The following is a 14,190-nucleotide window of genomic DNA, read 5'->3' as shown; positions in this document are numbered from 1 at the left end:
TAGAAAAGAGAATAAAATTGAAGAGAAAAATGAAATGCTCACTAGCTATAAAAATTGATTTCAAATGACATTTTAAAATAAGATTTTTTAGTTGTATGAATTTTAATTATACAAATGTGTTTAATTTGTACATTTAATACAATTTAAAATTTTTTTGAAGAATTTTAACATAAATAATTGGATTTATCATGTCATGTAAAAATCCCTTTAAATGCTGTTTAGTCGAAGCTAAACTAGAAAATAAATTGTGAGATAAGTCTCTTCTATACCCTTAGCATGATTACCTTAGCATGATACATTGTATTCCATGTGTCTTTTTGCATTAAAATTGTCCGCTTGCTGGTCTGATAGATCCTTGAGGGCATAGAATATTTTTTGAATGCTGTATCTCTAGCAATAATGATTGTTCCTGGCTCAATAAATATTTGCTGAATGGCATATATTTGGAAAGTGAGAAGAAGGAGTGAAAGGGAAAGGGATAACAAAGAGACAGAGGAGGGTCAGCACAGGGTGACATTTTGGAGGAGAGCATCTATAGAGGAGGTAGCAAATTTGGGGAAGGGGCAACTATTGTGACCGTTGGGCCTTTGGGGAGGGTAACTTCGGATGGTTTACTGTGTGTCAAATGATCCTAGTCCCCTGCTAAATACTTAAAAAATTTTTTAAACAAAATTTTAAGTAAGCTTTTAAATATTTTTCAATATTTCTTGCAGATGGGGAGGAGGATTCTAATTTTTACTTATGTTTCTTTTGAATGGTCCTTTATGCCAAGACTGGCCATACATACTTTTAATCATGTAATCAACATTGTACGCATTGCTTAACCAATTTTTCCTCTAACCAATTTAAAATGATTTTCAATTATATTAATTTCACTGGTGGGAACATGGGATGAATGTTTCACGGTCTTCAGAGTTAGACAGATGTGCCTTAGAAACTTGACCTGTTTAAATTTTTATCTAATAATAACAGTCCAATGTTCCATCTTCGGTTGCCTGGAAAAATGTAATACTAGCACACTAAAACCTCCTTATTGACCTTTTGAGTCAGCAACAATTTGAGTTTTTCTAAACCTTTTTTTTGGGTGTGTGTGTGTTGTTGGGGGAATAGGGAAGAACTATAGCTCTCCCTGTGTGTAGAACAGTTATGCTATTTGGATAATTACCTGTCAGAGACCTGGAGCTGTATTATTTCTCTGTTGTTCAAGGTGGTCAAAATAAAGAAGCAATTATGATTAAAAGGATATGAAATGTATGTGCTATTACCAATATGCTCTTTTTGAGAGGTTACCTCCATGTATGTTCAGTTATTTCTGGTTCAGCAAAGGAAGAGATTTGGGGGATGTTAGCATTTTATGGACATCTGAAAGTTCTTCAAAGATGGTTGAAAATAATTTAATTCTTACATGTCTATTTGAAAAACTCCTATTTTACAGTAGACTTGAAACCTGTAATTAAAAATATCACTTTGGGGAGAAAGTTGCTATTTTAAAATTTACATTTCTTTCAAAGGGGAATATAATCCTTATGCTTGTGAAGGACTTTTAGAGAGTGACATAGAATAACATCTGATTTAGCTGGTTACTGTCATTTGTAATTTACATTAGAGTAAATGTCTTATATAGTAAGGTACTTTGTAAAATGTATGTAGTAGAGGTGCAATTTCATGAACTTATTAGTAAAATATATAACTTTATTAAATAATGCATACTAAAATTAAATTTTGCCAAAATCTATTTTTGTTTTATTCATAGAATAAAGTTCAAGGTACTTCTATAAATGTTTTTAGAAAGAAACACCAAAAACCGAAATCTGGCAAATACATACCTTTGGAGATTGACAAAAAGGTAACACGTGATGTGGTGCAAGAACATCGGGCCGCACTCAGAAGGATTTGCTTTCCCAAGGAGCTTTCCAAAAGCGAGCATCTTCAGGAACCCGCACAACGAATCTCCTTCAAGGAACCACACATTTTTAGTAGAAGAGAAAGATGCAGGCCCATAGATCTAATTACAAAAGGTAAGTTTTTGGTGGAGTGAAGAAATTCAGCAAACCCACGGACAAAACTATTTGTTTCTTATGTGCCTGTAATGGAATTTTCTTGTTCAAATAATTCCCTGAACTTTAAATCTTAACAATGAAAGGTAGGGAGGCCTGATTGTTAGAGCTGCTAATCTCTGGGCACCACCAGAAATTGAGATGAACCCATTCTAAAGGGAAAGAGAAATTTAGGGGAACAAAACTTGTTAGCCATGTCTTCCAGAAGTGATCTTCTTCCTAGTGAAAATCCTCAGAGACTGTTTATTTCACAGATGCTAAAGCAGCCATGGACGATAGCCCTGAATTCTGTTTTTGAGCAGGATCAATAGGATAGGCAACTTACTCGTGAGCGTGTTTCCTCAAAACACTAAAAAGATTTTTGGAAGCTATAGAGTTTTCCCTTAAAAGAAATTGTAAAGGTTTATCCTCTATCAGTAACATGGTAGGTGTAAATTAGAGATCGCTTTAAGCAAAGTGATATTGTTTTCCTGAAAATAATGGCTTGAATACATGACTGCTTATAATACATTTCTAGTATAGCTTTCACAGCCTCATCTTAGTTTTTTCCTCTTACGTTATTTCTAAAGATGTTTATTTATTCATACACTCATTTGTATTTTTCCTATTCAACAAAGAATGACTGCTCTGTGCCAGGCACTAAGTTAAGAGCTGGAGAAATAGCAATTAAAAGGCTCAGAGAGTAATGGTGAGGATAAACACAGGGTAATTTCTTACTATACAGTGTAACAGTTGCTGTAAGAGGGTGAGTGTGAAGCATTATGGAAACACTGAGGAACAACCAATCAAAGGCCAGAAGAGATTTCTCCTGAAAATTTATCAGAAGAGATCTCTTTAGAACTGGGTTTTCAGGAGAAGTAGGATGGAAACAGGAGATGCTATTCTGAGTCGCAGGAACAAAATTTATTAAAGCTCTGAAGGATGTAAGAATATGATATATTTTGGGAAGGGAGAGATGTGGTAGGAAATAAATTTTGGAAGATGGGTGGGCTAGAGTTTGAAGGGAATATAATAGTAGACCTAGAATTTGAACTTATGTTTAATGGAAAGACATGATGATTTCAAAGCTGTAGGTGGGGGAAGAGGTGAGGTATAATCAGATCTTTCTGTTAGAAAAATAAAACTGGCAGCAGAAACTGTAGAGAGAGTGATGACAGAGAGCTAAGTGAGGAGGCTGTCCAGGTGAGAGATGACAGGGCCTAAATTAGGGCAGTAGGGAAGCATAAAGTGTGGAGGAGGGCTGTTCCATCAGCATTTCTCAAAGCATGCTCTTCAGAATGTTAGTCCTGAGTGATTCAGTGACCTGACAAAGGGTTCTTTGGTTAGAAACATTTAAATAAAATACACGTTATATTCCTTATTGGAGATTCGTATTGATTATCAATATATTGAAAGGTCTAGGAAATACTGCAGAAAAGAAATCTGTTTACTGTTTTTAACCTTGCTACACCCAGTTCATTTGGCCAAAGAACCCCCATTTTTTTTCCACATTATACCAGTTAATGTCCTTGAGACTAGTGTTCTTTTTAATACATTTTGATAAATTCAGAATTAGTGGATTATTTTAGGATGAATTAACTGGTTTTTGAGAAATCAACTGATGTGTAATGAAAATGAAGGTGATAAGATATTGAGGTTTCTAGACTGAGAAACTGGACAAAAATCCTTAGGATGGGGTGGAAATTTAGAGACTATCTCAGTCTGTTCTTGCTGCTATAACAAAATGCCTGAATAATTTATAAACAGACTAAATTTACTTCTCATAGTTATGGAAACGGGAAATCCAAGATCAAGGTACTAACTAGCATGTGGTTTTGTGAGGGTCCAGTCTCTGCTTCCAAGATGGCACCTTGAATGCTCTGTCCTCTCAATGGGACAAAAGCTGTGTCTTCACATGGTGGAAGGGATGGAAGGGAAAAGGGCTAGCAGCTCTCTGAAACCTCTCTTATTAGGACATTAATTTCCTTTATGAGGGTGAAGCCCTCATAACTTAATCACTTCCTCAAAGGTCCTATCTCTTAATACTATCACATTGGATCTTAGGTTCCAACATGAATATTGGAGACATACAAACATTTGAACCATAATAAGGGGAGGAGCAGATTTTGGACAAGTGGGGAAAGGGGTGGGGGAAAATAACGAATTCAGTTTTAGACCTGTTAAGTAGACACACATGTGGAGATAGCCATTAGGAAGTTGGAAAAGGAGACCTAGCACTTGAGAGGTAGGTGAAGATTGAAGATAGATGTGAGGGATCACTACCGTACTGAAATTGTGGGGCTCATGCATTTCTTCACCTAACATTTGTTTAATTTAACATGTGAGGTATGAGAGACAAAAGATATGCTGCTTCCCTTCAAGAAATTCAAATTTGATGTATATAGTTTTTGCAGCAGCATTGAAGGACAATAAATAGACAATTATAGTATGACTCATACTGTAATAGAAAGTAACTCTACTGCTTTAAAGTGAATAGGAGGATATCTGATTCAGATTTCGGTGTCAGGAATAGATTCTCAGGAAATTTAAAGTCTTTGGTAAATTTTGAAAGATAAATCAGTGTTAACTCAAAAGAGAAAGAAAATTCTATCTAGCTAGAGGGCCTAGCATCTACCTGACAGTGGATCTCTGAGAAAGTGATTATGATGTTTTTGACAGAATTAAAATGATTTTACATGACTAGAACATGAGGATTGGGGAGTGATTACAGATAACAGACTAGATACTGAACAACACTGAATTTTAACCTAAAAGCTATGAGAACCATTTAAATGTTTTAAAGAGAAGTTGCAGTGATAATATTTGCATTTTAGCATGTTTACTGGCTGTAGAGATGGGGTATGATGGATTTTAGATGCATAGAGACCAATAAGGAGATAGTAATTCACATGGGGAAAGACAACTTAAATGAAGGTAGTAACACTGGGGATAGTGTTGGGAGAGATTTTACACACATTAGAAAGGTAGAGTTATTTAAACTTGGTCAACAATAAAGTAAAGCATAAGACACAGGGAAGAGCTGTGGTAGTGGGTTAGTGGTTTACACTAAGTGGCAGCATGAAGCCAGGTATAGCAAATTAGAAGGTTGGAGATGCATCTTATATAATGGTAAAAACTGCCACCACCAATAAGTTGGAATCTAGACCATGTACCTACTGAACTTTGTAGCTTCAGGTAAAGAAGTTGGGAAATTCATTATTAAGACATATTGCTGGTTTCTGGCTTGCTTTGGGAATTATTATAAACATGAGATAAACTGAGAAAAGTCCTGGCTAGTCTACAATTAGAAATGAATGGGCATAGAGAGATACTAGGTACTTGGGGTCTTGGTTTTGAGCAAATATCTACTAATACTTAACATTGCAGCAAAAAGCATATTAAAAGTACATCTTTTACCACACAGCCCGTTATCTCAGATACCCTCATGGCAGTATTATTGAGAGACTAATCCAAGGGGTAAAGGAAACAAAGATGCAAAGGAGATTTTAGAACCATATATTAAAAAAATGACTTTGCATCCTGGCCAGCATGGTGAAACCCTGTCTCTGCTAAAAATATAAAAATTAGCTGGGCATGATGATACGCTCCTGTAATCCTAGCTATTTGGGAGGCTGAGGCAGGAGAATCGCTTAAACCTGGGAAGCGGAGGTTGCAGTGAGCTGAGATCGTGCCACTGCACTCCAGCCTGGCAACAGAGTGAGACTCCATTTCAAAAAAGGTAAAAAAAAAAAAAAAAAAAAAAAAAAAGACTTTGAATGTGGTTATTGTCAGGCAGAATTAACTGGAAGGAAATAGATTAAAAAGCCTAACAGATTTTTTTAGAGAATTTCATTTCCAGAGAAACCATAAACCTTGATGTAATTGAATGTTCAAAAAGTAAGATAACCTAGATTTATCAGGAAGTGGTTGACACAAGCCGTACAACCTCCAAGGAGGGTAATAGCAAGATGTGTCCAAGGAGCAAGTAAAAGGCTTCTCAGAGAGTAGATCAAGAGGCCACTGAAAAAATGAAGAGAGCGCGTCCCAGGACAAAATCATTGTCTATTCAAGGAACTTCCCCACCTCCAGGTTAGGGGGCCTTCTCAGTGACTTTCCAATAGAATTCTATAACATCTTTGGACTGGTGACTATTATGTTTACTTTCTTCCCTTTCACTAATGGAGTTTTTACTGAGGTTTTCCTATACCTGCTCTATTACTGTATGCTATATGCTTTGGGGAAGATGGAGATATCTTCTGTACTTGGGTCTCATATTACTGGACCGTAAGGAGCCACATCTGAACTTGTTGGATAAAACTGCACAGCAGCTGGAGGTCCTTCTCTCTGAGCTGGATGTAGTGCCTAGGGGGAACTTTGGGTTGTCATCTTTGGGGAGAGGAAAGGTGTGTTCTGTAAAGGAACAAGAAGGAATGAATATGTAGTGTCCTAAAGAACAGACTGTAGCAGAGACGGGATAGATGCTCATCAAACTTGTATCCTTTTCTTCCTTGGTACTTGGAAAATAGATGGGGCTATGTGATAGATTTGTCTCAGTGGATTATAGCTGGAAGTGATGCACATAAAATGCACATAAGTGATGCCCATAAAAGTGTTATGTGTTCTCCTCCCAATGTGGCTCCCCACATTTTCAAGTAGGAGGACTTCTTTTCAATATTCTTAAAATAATTAAACAGTGGTAATAGTACTTTTAATATGTGTTGATTAAAAAACTTAGTTCAGATATTCAGTAAATATACAAATCTCAGTGCAGAGAATACAAAGGAGAAAAAATGGACATAAATTGTGTCCTCGTGGAACCTGTGGTCTAGCTAGGGAAACAGATATCAATTAACAATCACATATATATAGATTGAGAGTACATCACAAGTAAATTGGAAATGGCCTGTGTGTCAGCAAGACTTCCCAGAGGAAATGATATTTGAGCTAAGATATAAAAGATGCATAGGAATTACTCAAAGAGTGGGAAGTTTGAGGCAATTGCAAAACCATTTGCAATGACCCAAGGTGTGGGGCACATGGAAGAACTTTCAAATAAGTGAAAAAAGAGTTAATGTGATTGCAGTTCTGAGAATCAGCTGGAGAGGAGTGAGCTGAGATTGTATAAGAACAGAACCTTTTAGTCAGTGCCGTGCTAGCACATGTTTAACAACTGGCTCTGGTGAGGGGAGGGAGGAAGGCCTGGTTTGTAGTTTTTACTGATTTCCATGGTGTAAATACTCTTAACATAGCCAATTTCAAACTACCAATAGTGGTACCACTGATTACAGGAGTTGGGAAGAGATGTACACAGTCAGCTCTCCTGAGCAGGTCTGAGCTTGCTGCAGCACACCACTGCATGTAGGCCGTGTCAAACACTTCTCATTCATCACCTGAAATCCTCTTGGGCTCATCTCTTATTCCAGGCACTGCAGCCACTGCTAGGGTTACTGGTCCTTGTTCCATACTTCCTGGACTCCTTCCTGGCTTGAGACATTCATAGGACCAGCTTCAGCTGACACATAAACAACCAGGAAGGGGGGATGAGAGCCAGTGGATAAATGTTTCCTCCCTTCTGTCCCTGGGCAGAAGGGTCTCAATAACCTTTTATAAAGCTTCTCAGAAGGTTTCGGACAGTTAAGCAACCAGTATCTTATAATGATGGTTAACTCAGAAAAAATTTTCACATTAGTTTTCCCTTCTTGCTTGTTTTATTTTCTCCTCCTTCATTTCTAATATCACTTTAAAAATATTGTCATAAAAATATTTTGATGGCAGAATTGTCAGTACTTGCTGAAAGATTAGGTGTGGAGTGTAAGGGAAAGACAGCATGAAGGATGACTCTTAGGCTTTAGTCCTGATGAACTGGAAGATGAGAACTGCTACTTTCTGAGATGGAGAATAGAGAGATGCGTTTTAAATGGGCAGAAACCAAGAATTGGGATATGGATATTTTAAGTTTGAGGAGGCGATTAGACATGCAAATCAAAATGTCAAATAGGTAGTCCATTATAAGTAAGTGCAGACTCATGGGAAAGGTTGGAGTCATTAATTTACAGATAATATTGTCCAGTAGACATGCCACATGAGCCACATATAATAAAAAATTTTCTAGTGGCCATGTTAAACAGTAAAAAGAAACAGGTAAAATTAATTTCTATAATATATTTGGGGCCAGGCGTTGTGACTCACACCTGTAATCCCAGCACTTTGGGAGGCCGAGGCGGATAGATCAGTTGAGGGCAGGAGATCAGCCTGGCTAACAGGTGAAATGCCATCTCTACTGAAAAATACAAAAATTAGCCAGGCTTGATGGCAGGCACCTGTAATCCCAGCTACCCGGGAGGCAGAGGCTGCAGTGAGCCGAGGTTGCACCACTGCACTCTAGCTGGGAGACAGAGAAAAAAAAAGATATATAGTATCTCAGTAATTTTTACATATATATATATGTAAAATTATTGAGATATTATATATTTTTCATATTAAATCTTCAAAATCCAGTGTATATTTTACTTATAGTGACTCTTAAATTGGACTAGCCACATTTCAAGTGCTCATAGCTACATATGGTAATTGGCTATCATATTGGACAACACAGGTATAGATATTATTTACAGTCATAGACTTAGATAAGATCATTGAGGAAATAAATGTAGGTAGAAAAAAAATCCAAGAACTGAGCCCTGAGAATTTCTAACACTTAGAGGGCAAGAAAAGGAGTATCCAGCAAAGGAAGCAGAAAATGAACAGGAGCCAAATCAGGGGAGTGGGAAATATGTTAGTCATATTTCAATTAAGGAGTAATGCATTAGAAAGGAGCAAGTACAGCTTATCTGTTGTCCCAAGAGAAAGGCAGGGGCATGAGTGCAGATGCAGGTGGATTGATAGAGCAGGTGGTGAGATTACTTCAATTTTTTTTTCAATGAAGTTAGAAGTGAGTTATTCACTTGAGGGTAGGATGGGACCGAAAGTATTGGGGTTTTGAGGAGCAAGGAGAAGGGTGAAATAATCAAATTTGGAAAAATGTGAAAGTGAAAATATAGTTTGCTATGAAAAAATGAAATTCTTTCTTTCTTTCTTTCTCTCTTTCTTTCTTTCTTTTTTTAGAGGGAAGAGAAATGGTTGGGAAGTGTCACTGAGCATCAGGGAAGAAACTGTCTTTGCCTAAAGCCCTAGGGTATGTGAAGGGTAGAATAAAGGAATAGCTATTCGTTGAGAGAGCTGCTGAAAAAGCTGTCTCCTTAGGAAAATAGGATTAGTAGAACAAGAAGATAGGGGGAACATGTACAGAAGATAGCAAGAATATTAATTTAGCTGATAGAAGCTCTTGGGTTTCTTAGGGCAAATGAAGAGTTTGGGAGCTGGTTCAAGGAAGGATGAAAGATGGCAGGTCTATGGAGATTGAGGTCAGCAGTAAGAAGAGTGAGAAGACTAGTTCTGAGGGTCACTTAGAATATGTGAGTAATCCTTTCTAATGTTAGTCTCTTTTGGGGGATTTTTCTCTTTAGCACTTTGTAATCATGAGGCCAAAGTGTTGGGGATGGACAATGTAAGAGGGAAGTGAAGATTTTATCAGGAGCACAAGGAGGACAGAAATCCTCCTGAAAATCTCATTATAGACTCTGCTGAGGTCAGAGACATGCTACTAGGAACCTTTGCATGTGCCTCACTAGACAGCTCTGAAATGCTGATCTTTGAGTTTATATTTGAATTAAAATTGCATTCATTTTTCAAAGTTCTTATCTCAAAAGGCATGTATTAGCTCTGTACTTTGGATCTATTTTTAAAGCATATTCCCAATATTCACTTCAGGGTGAATGGAAGCATGATCTAAGATATCAGTGGCATTAATTCCAGAACTTGATTAAAGTCTGTGAGATTAGAAAGAAAAGTGTGTACTGCATGTTTAGAGTATGTAGTTTCTGCTCAGACAGCCCAGACAAATTCAGTTGCATTATCTTCCATAAACTGAATATCTTATGTGAGAATAGGCCAAAGATTCCTTGAATTTGATCCAAGGATATCAACTTAAAGAATACCCTGTAACAATTATAGTATCAAATATCCTTTGTAAATATCTTCTTTGTGCTTGCCTGTAAATACATGCCCATAGTTTTGATACAGCAGTCAGGAAAAATATGAAATTATCTTCTCTTTCTGTGTATAGATATTCTACAGTACTGCTTAACCAGTTTGTATTGTCATTCTGCTGATAATTTATGAATCTTAATTATTAAAAATTATTAGATTTTAAATTATTAGATTACTAAAATGATTGTTAGAAATTAGAAATTTCATGTAAAATCAGTGTTTTTGTAATATATATAAAATATTAATGTTAGTTAGCATATAATACAGTATTGTCTTGTTCATGTAGTACCATATAATATATAATTTGCATTCTCTTAGGAATTAAAAATATTTACATCTATTTTGAGTTATTTAAATTTGAAAACAGGCTCTAATTAAGCTCAACAAGATTTCATTACATCCATGTCATGCACATATATTTAGGGTTGATATGGAGTTGTTCCTTACCCAGTCTGGAAGAAGGTAAAAATATGTATGAGTGTGTGAGTTGTGAGAGTGTGTTTGAGTGTGTATGTGTGTGTTTGTGACTGTATATATGTGTTTATGGGTGTGGGAGAGTCTCTACATATTTGTATGAGTGTACGTGTATGTGTGTCAGAGAGAGAGAGAAAGAGAGAGTGTTTATGTGTTCCTTGGTCTCCGAATCACAAATCTTTTCCTTTATATATAAAATGAGAGCATAATAAATTGTAATAATGCTTTAAAATGACTACATAGCTAGAAGGCACTGGAGAAATCTATCAGAAAAAAATGACTTTGTGCTGTGATTATTCCTTTGCCTACAGTGGTGACAACTTACCAAATAGTTTTTTGATCAACAATGTTTATGAAACCTAATTTATATTTTAATGATTTCAGGTATATGATCATTCCTTGGTATCTGTGGGGAATTGGTTCTATGAACTCTGCAGATTCCAAAATTGGCAGATGCTCAAGTCCCTTATTTAAAATGCTGTAGTACAGAAATACAAGCATTTGAGACTACTATGAACACCTCTATGCACACAAACTAGAAAATCCATAGGAAATAGATAAATGCTTGGAAATATACAATTCTCCTAACTTGAATCAGGAAGAAATAGAAATCCTGAACAGACCAGTAACAAGCAATGAAATTTAATCAGTAATTTAAAAAAAAAATCTCCCAGGAAGGAAAAAAAAAAGCCCAGGCCCAGATTCATAGACAAATTCTACCAGACATCCAAAGTAGAATTGGTATCAATCCTACTGAAACTATTCCAAAATATCAAAAAGGAGGAAATCCACCCTAACTCATTCTATGAAGCCAGTATCACCCTGGTACCAAAGCCAGGAAAGGAAATGACAACAACAACAAAACTACAGACTGATATGTCTGATGAACATAGATGCAAAAATCCTCAACAAAACACTAGCAAACTGAATCCAACAGCGCATCAGAAAGATAATTCACCATGATGAAGAGGGTTTCATCCCAGGGGTGCAGGGATGGTTCAATATGTGCAAGTCAATAAGTGTGATTCACCACCTAAACAGACTTAAAAACAAAAACCATATGATTATCTCAATAGATGCTGAAAAAGCATTTGAAAAAATGCAGCATCCCTTTACAATAAAAACCCTCAACAAACTAAGAATATAAAGAATATACCTCAAAATAATAAAAGCCATATATGATAGACCCACAGCCAATAACATGCTGAACAATGAAAGGTTGAAAACATTTCTCCTAAGTACTAGAACAAGAGAGGAGTACCTGCTTACACTACTTCTATTCAACATAATACTGGAGGTCCTGAGCAGAGCAATCAGGCAAGAGAAAGAAATAAGACGCATCCAAATTAGAAAAGAGGAAGTAAAACTATCTCTGTTTGCTGATGATATGATCTTATATGTAGAAAACCCTAAAGACTCCTCCAAAAGACTCCTAGATTTGAGCAATGAATTCTGTTTAGTCTCAGTTTACTAAAACAATATACACAAATCAGTAGCACTGCTATACACCAACAATGACCAACCTGAGAATCAAATAAAGAACTCAGTCCCTTTTACAATAACTACAAGAAAAGATACCTAGCAATATAGTTAACCAAGGAGGTGAAAGATCTCTACAAGAACTATAAAACACTGATGAAAGAAGTCATAAATGACAGAAATAAATAGAAAAACATCTCATGCTCATGGATTGAAAGAAACAATGTCATGGAAATGACCATACTACTCAAAATAATCCACAGATTCAATGCAACTCTGATAAAATTACTAATGTCTTTTTTTTCCCACAGAATTAGAGAAAACAGTCCTAAAATTCATATGGAACCAAATAAGAGCTCAAATAGCCAAAGCAATCCTAAGCAAAAAGAAAAATTCTGGAGATATCACATTACCCTATTTGAAATAATACCACAAAGCTATAGTAACAAAAACAGCATGGTACTGATGTAAAAGTAGACACACAGGTCAATAGAACAGAATAGAGGACCCAGAAACAAAGCCAAATACTTTATAACCAACTTTCATTTGACAAAGCAGATGAAAGCATACACTGGAGAAAGGACACCCTGTTCAATAAATGGTGCTAGGAAAATTGGATACCCACCTGTAGAAGAATGAAACTGGATCTCTATCACTTGCCATATGCAAAAATTAAGATAGATTAAAGACTTAAATATGAGACCCAAACCATGAAATTCTAGAAGGAAACCTAGGAAAAATTTTTCTGGACATTGGCCTAGGCAAATAATTTATGAGTAAGTTCTCAAAAGAAAACTCAACAAAAACAAAGATAAATTAATGGGACCCAATTAAACTAAAAAACTGCTGCCCTGAAAAGGAAATATTCAACAGAGTAAACAGATAAACTACAGAATGAGAGAAAATGTTTGCAAACCATGCATCTGACAAAGGGCTAATATCCAGAATCTACAAGAAACTCAAACAAATCAGCAAGGAAAAGACCAAATAATCCCATTTAAAAGTTGGTAAACCACATGAACAAACATTTCGCAAAAGAAGATATACAAATGGTCAAAAAAATATGAAGAATTCTCCATATCACTAATCATCAGGGAAATGCAAATTAAAACCACAATGAGGTACCACATTACCATAGCCAGTATGGCCATTATTAAAAAGTCAAAAAACAATAGATGTTGGCACAGATGTGGTGAAAAGGGAATGCTTATGTGCTGCTGGTGGAAACGTCAACTGGTACAATCTTTATGGAAAATAGTACAGTGATTTCTCAAAGAACTAAAAGTAGATCTACCATTCAACCCAGCAATCTCAATACTGGGTATCTACACAAAGGAAAAGAAGTCATTTTATAAAGAAGACACCTACATGCACGTGTTTATCACAGCACAATTCACAATTGCGAAGATATGGAATCAACCTAAGTGCCCATCAACTGATGAGTGGATAAAGAAAATGTGGTATATTTATACCATGAAATATTACTCAGCCATATAAAAGAACAAAATAATGTCTTTTGCAGCAACTTAGGTGGAATGGAAGGACACTATCTTAAGTGAAGTAACTCAGGAATAGAAAATAAAATACTGCATGTTCTCACTTATAAGCGTGAGCTAAGCTAAGGCTGCACAAAGGCATATAGAGTGGTATAATGGACACTGGAGACTCAGAAGGGAGGAGGGTGGGAGAGGTCTAAAGAATGAAAAACTACCTATGGAGTACCATGTACACTATTTGGGTGATGGGTACACTAAAATTATAGACTTCACCACTACACAGTTCAATTAAGCAACCAAAAACCACTTGTAGCCCTAAAGCTATTGAAATAAAAAATATAAATAAAAGAAAAAAATGAAAATGGCGTATTTGCATATAACTTAAGCACATACTCTTGTATTCTTTAAATCATATTGAGATTACTTATGATACCTAATACAGTGTAAATCTCATGTAAATAGTGGTTGTATTGTTTTTTAAATTGTATTATTTTTTATTGTGTATTTTAAAAAAATATTTTCAACCTGCCATTAGTTGAATCAGTAGATGCTGAATCTACAGAAACAGATGACCGATTATACAGACAAACATGCAGCAAACATGCTAAAACGTTTTT

The 14,190-nt window shown here is 35.9% G+C and overlaps 1 protein-coding gene across 28 annotated transcripts in view; it reads left to right on the top strand.

Annotated features, from left to right (window-relative positions):
* IQCM (IQ motif containing M) overlaps positions 1–14,190 on the top strand; it is a 465,249-nt gene that overhangs the window by 80,773 nt on the left and 370,286 nt on the right. For all 28 annotated transcript variants that reach the window (XM_055111895.1, XM_055111891.1, XM_055111884.1 and 25 more), the window contains one exon: positions 1,754–2,018. In XM_055111895.1, coding sequence (XP_054967870.1) covers positions 1,754–2,018 — 265 coding nt within the window. The remainder of the gene's footprint in view (positions 1–1,753; positions 2,019–14,190) is intronic.

This window comes from Pan paniscus, chromosome 3, assembly GCF_029289425.2.
Source record: "Pan paniscus chromosome 3, NHGRI_mPanPan1-v2.0_pri, whole genome shotgun sequence".
NCBI classification, from domain to species: Eukaryota; Metazoa; Chordata; class Mammalia; order Primates; family Hominidae; genus Pan; species Pan paniscus.
The sequence above is the reverse complement of the archived record's forward strand: the minus strand, read 5'-3'. Positions and strand labels throughout refer to the sequence as shown.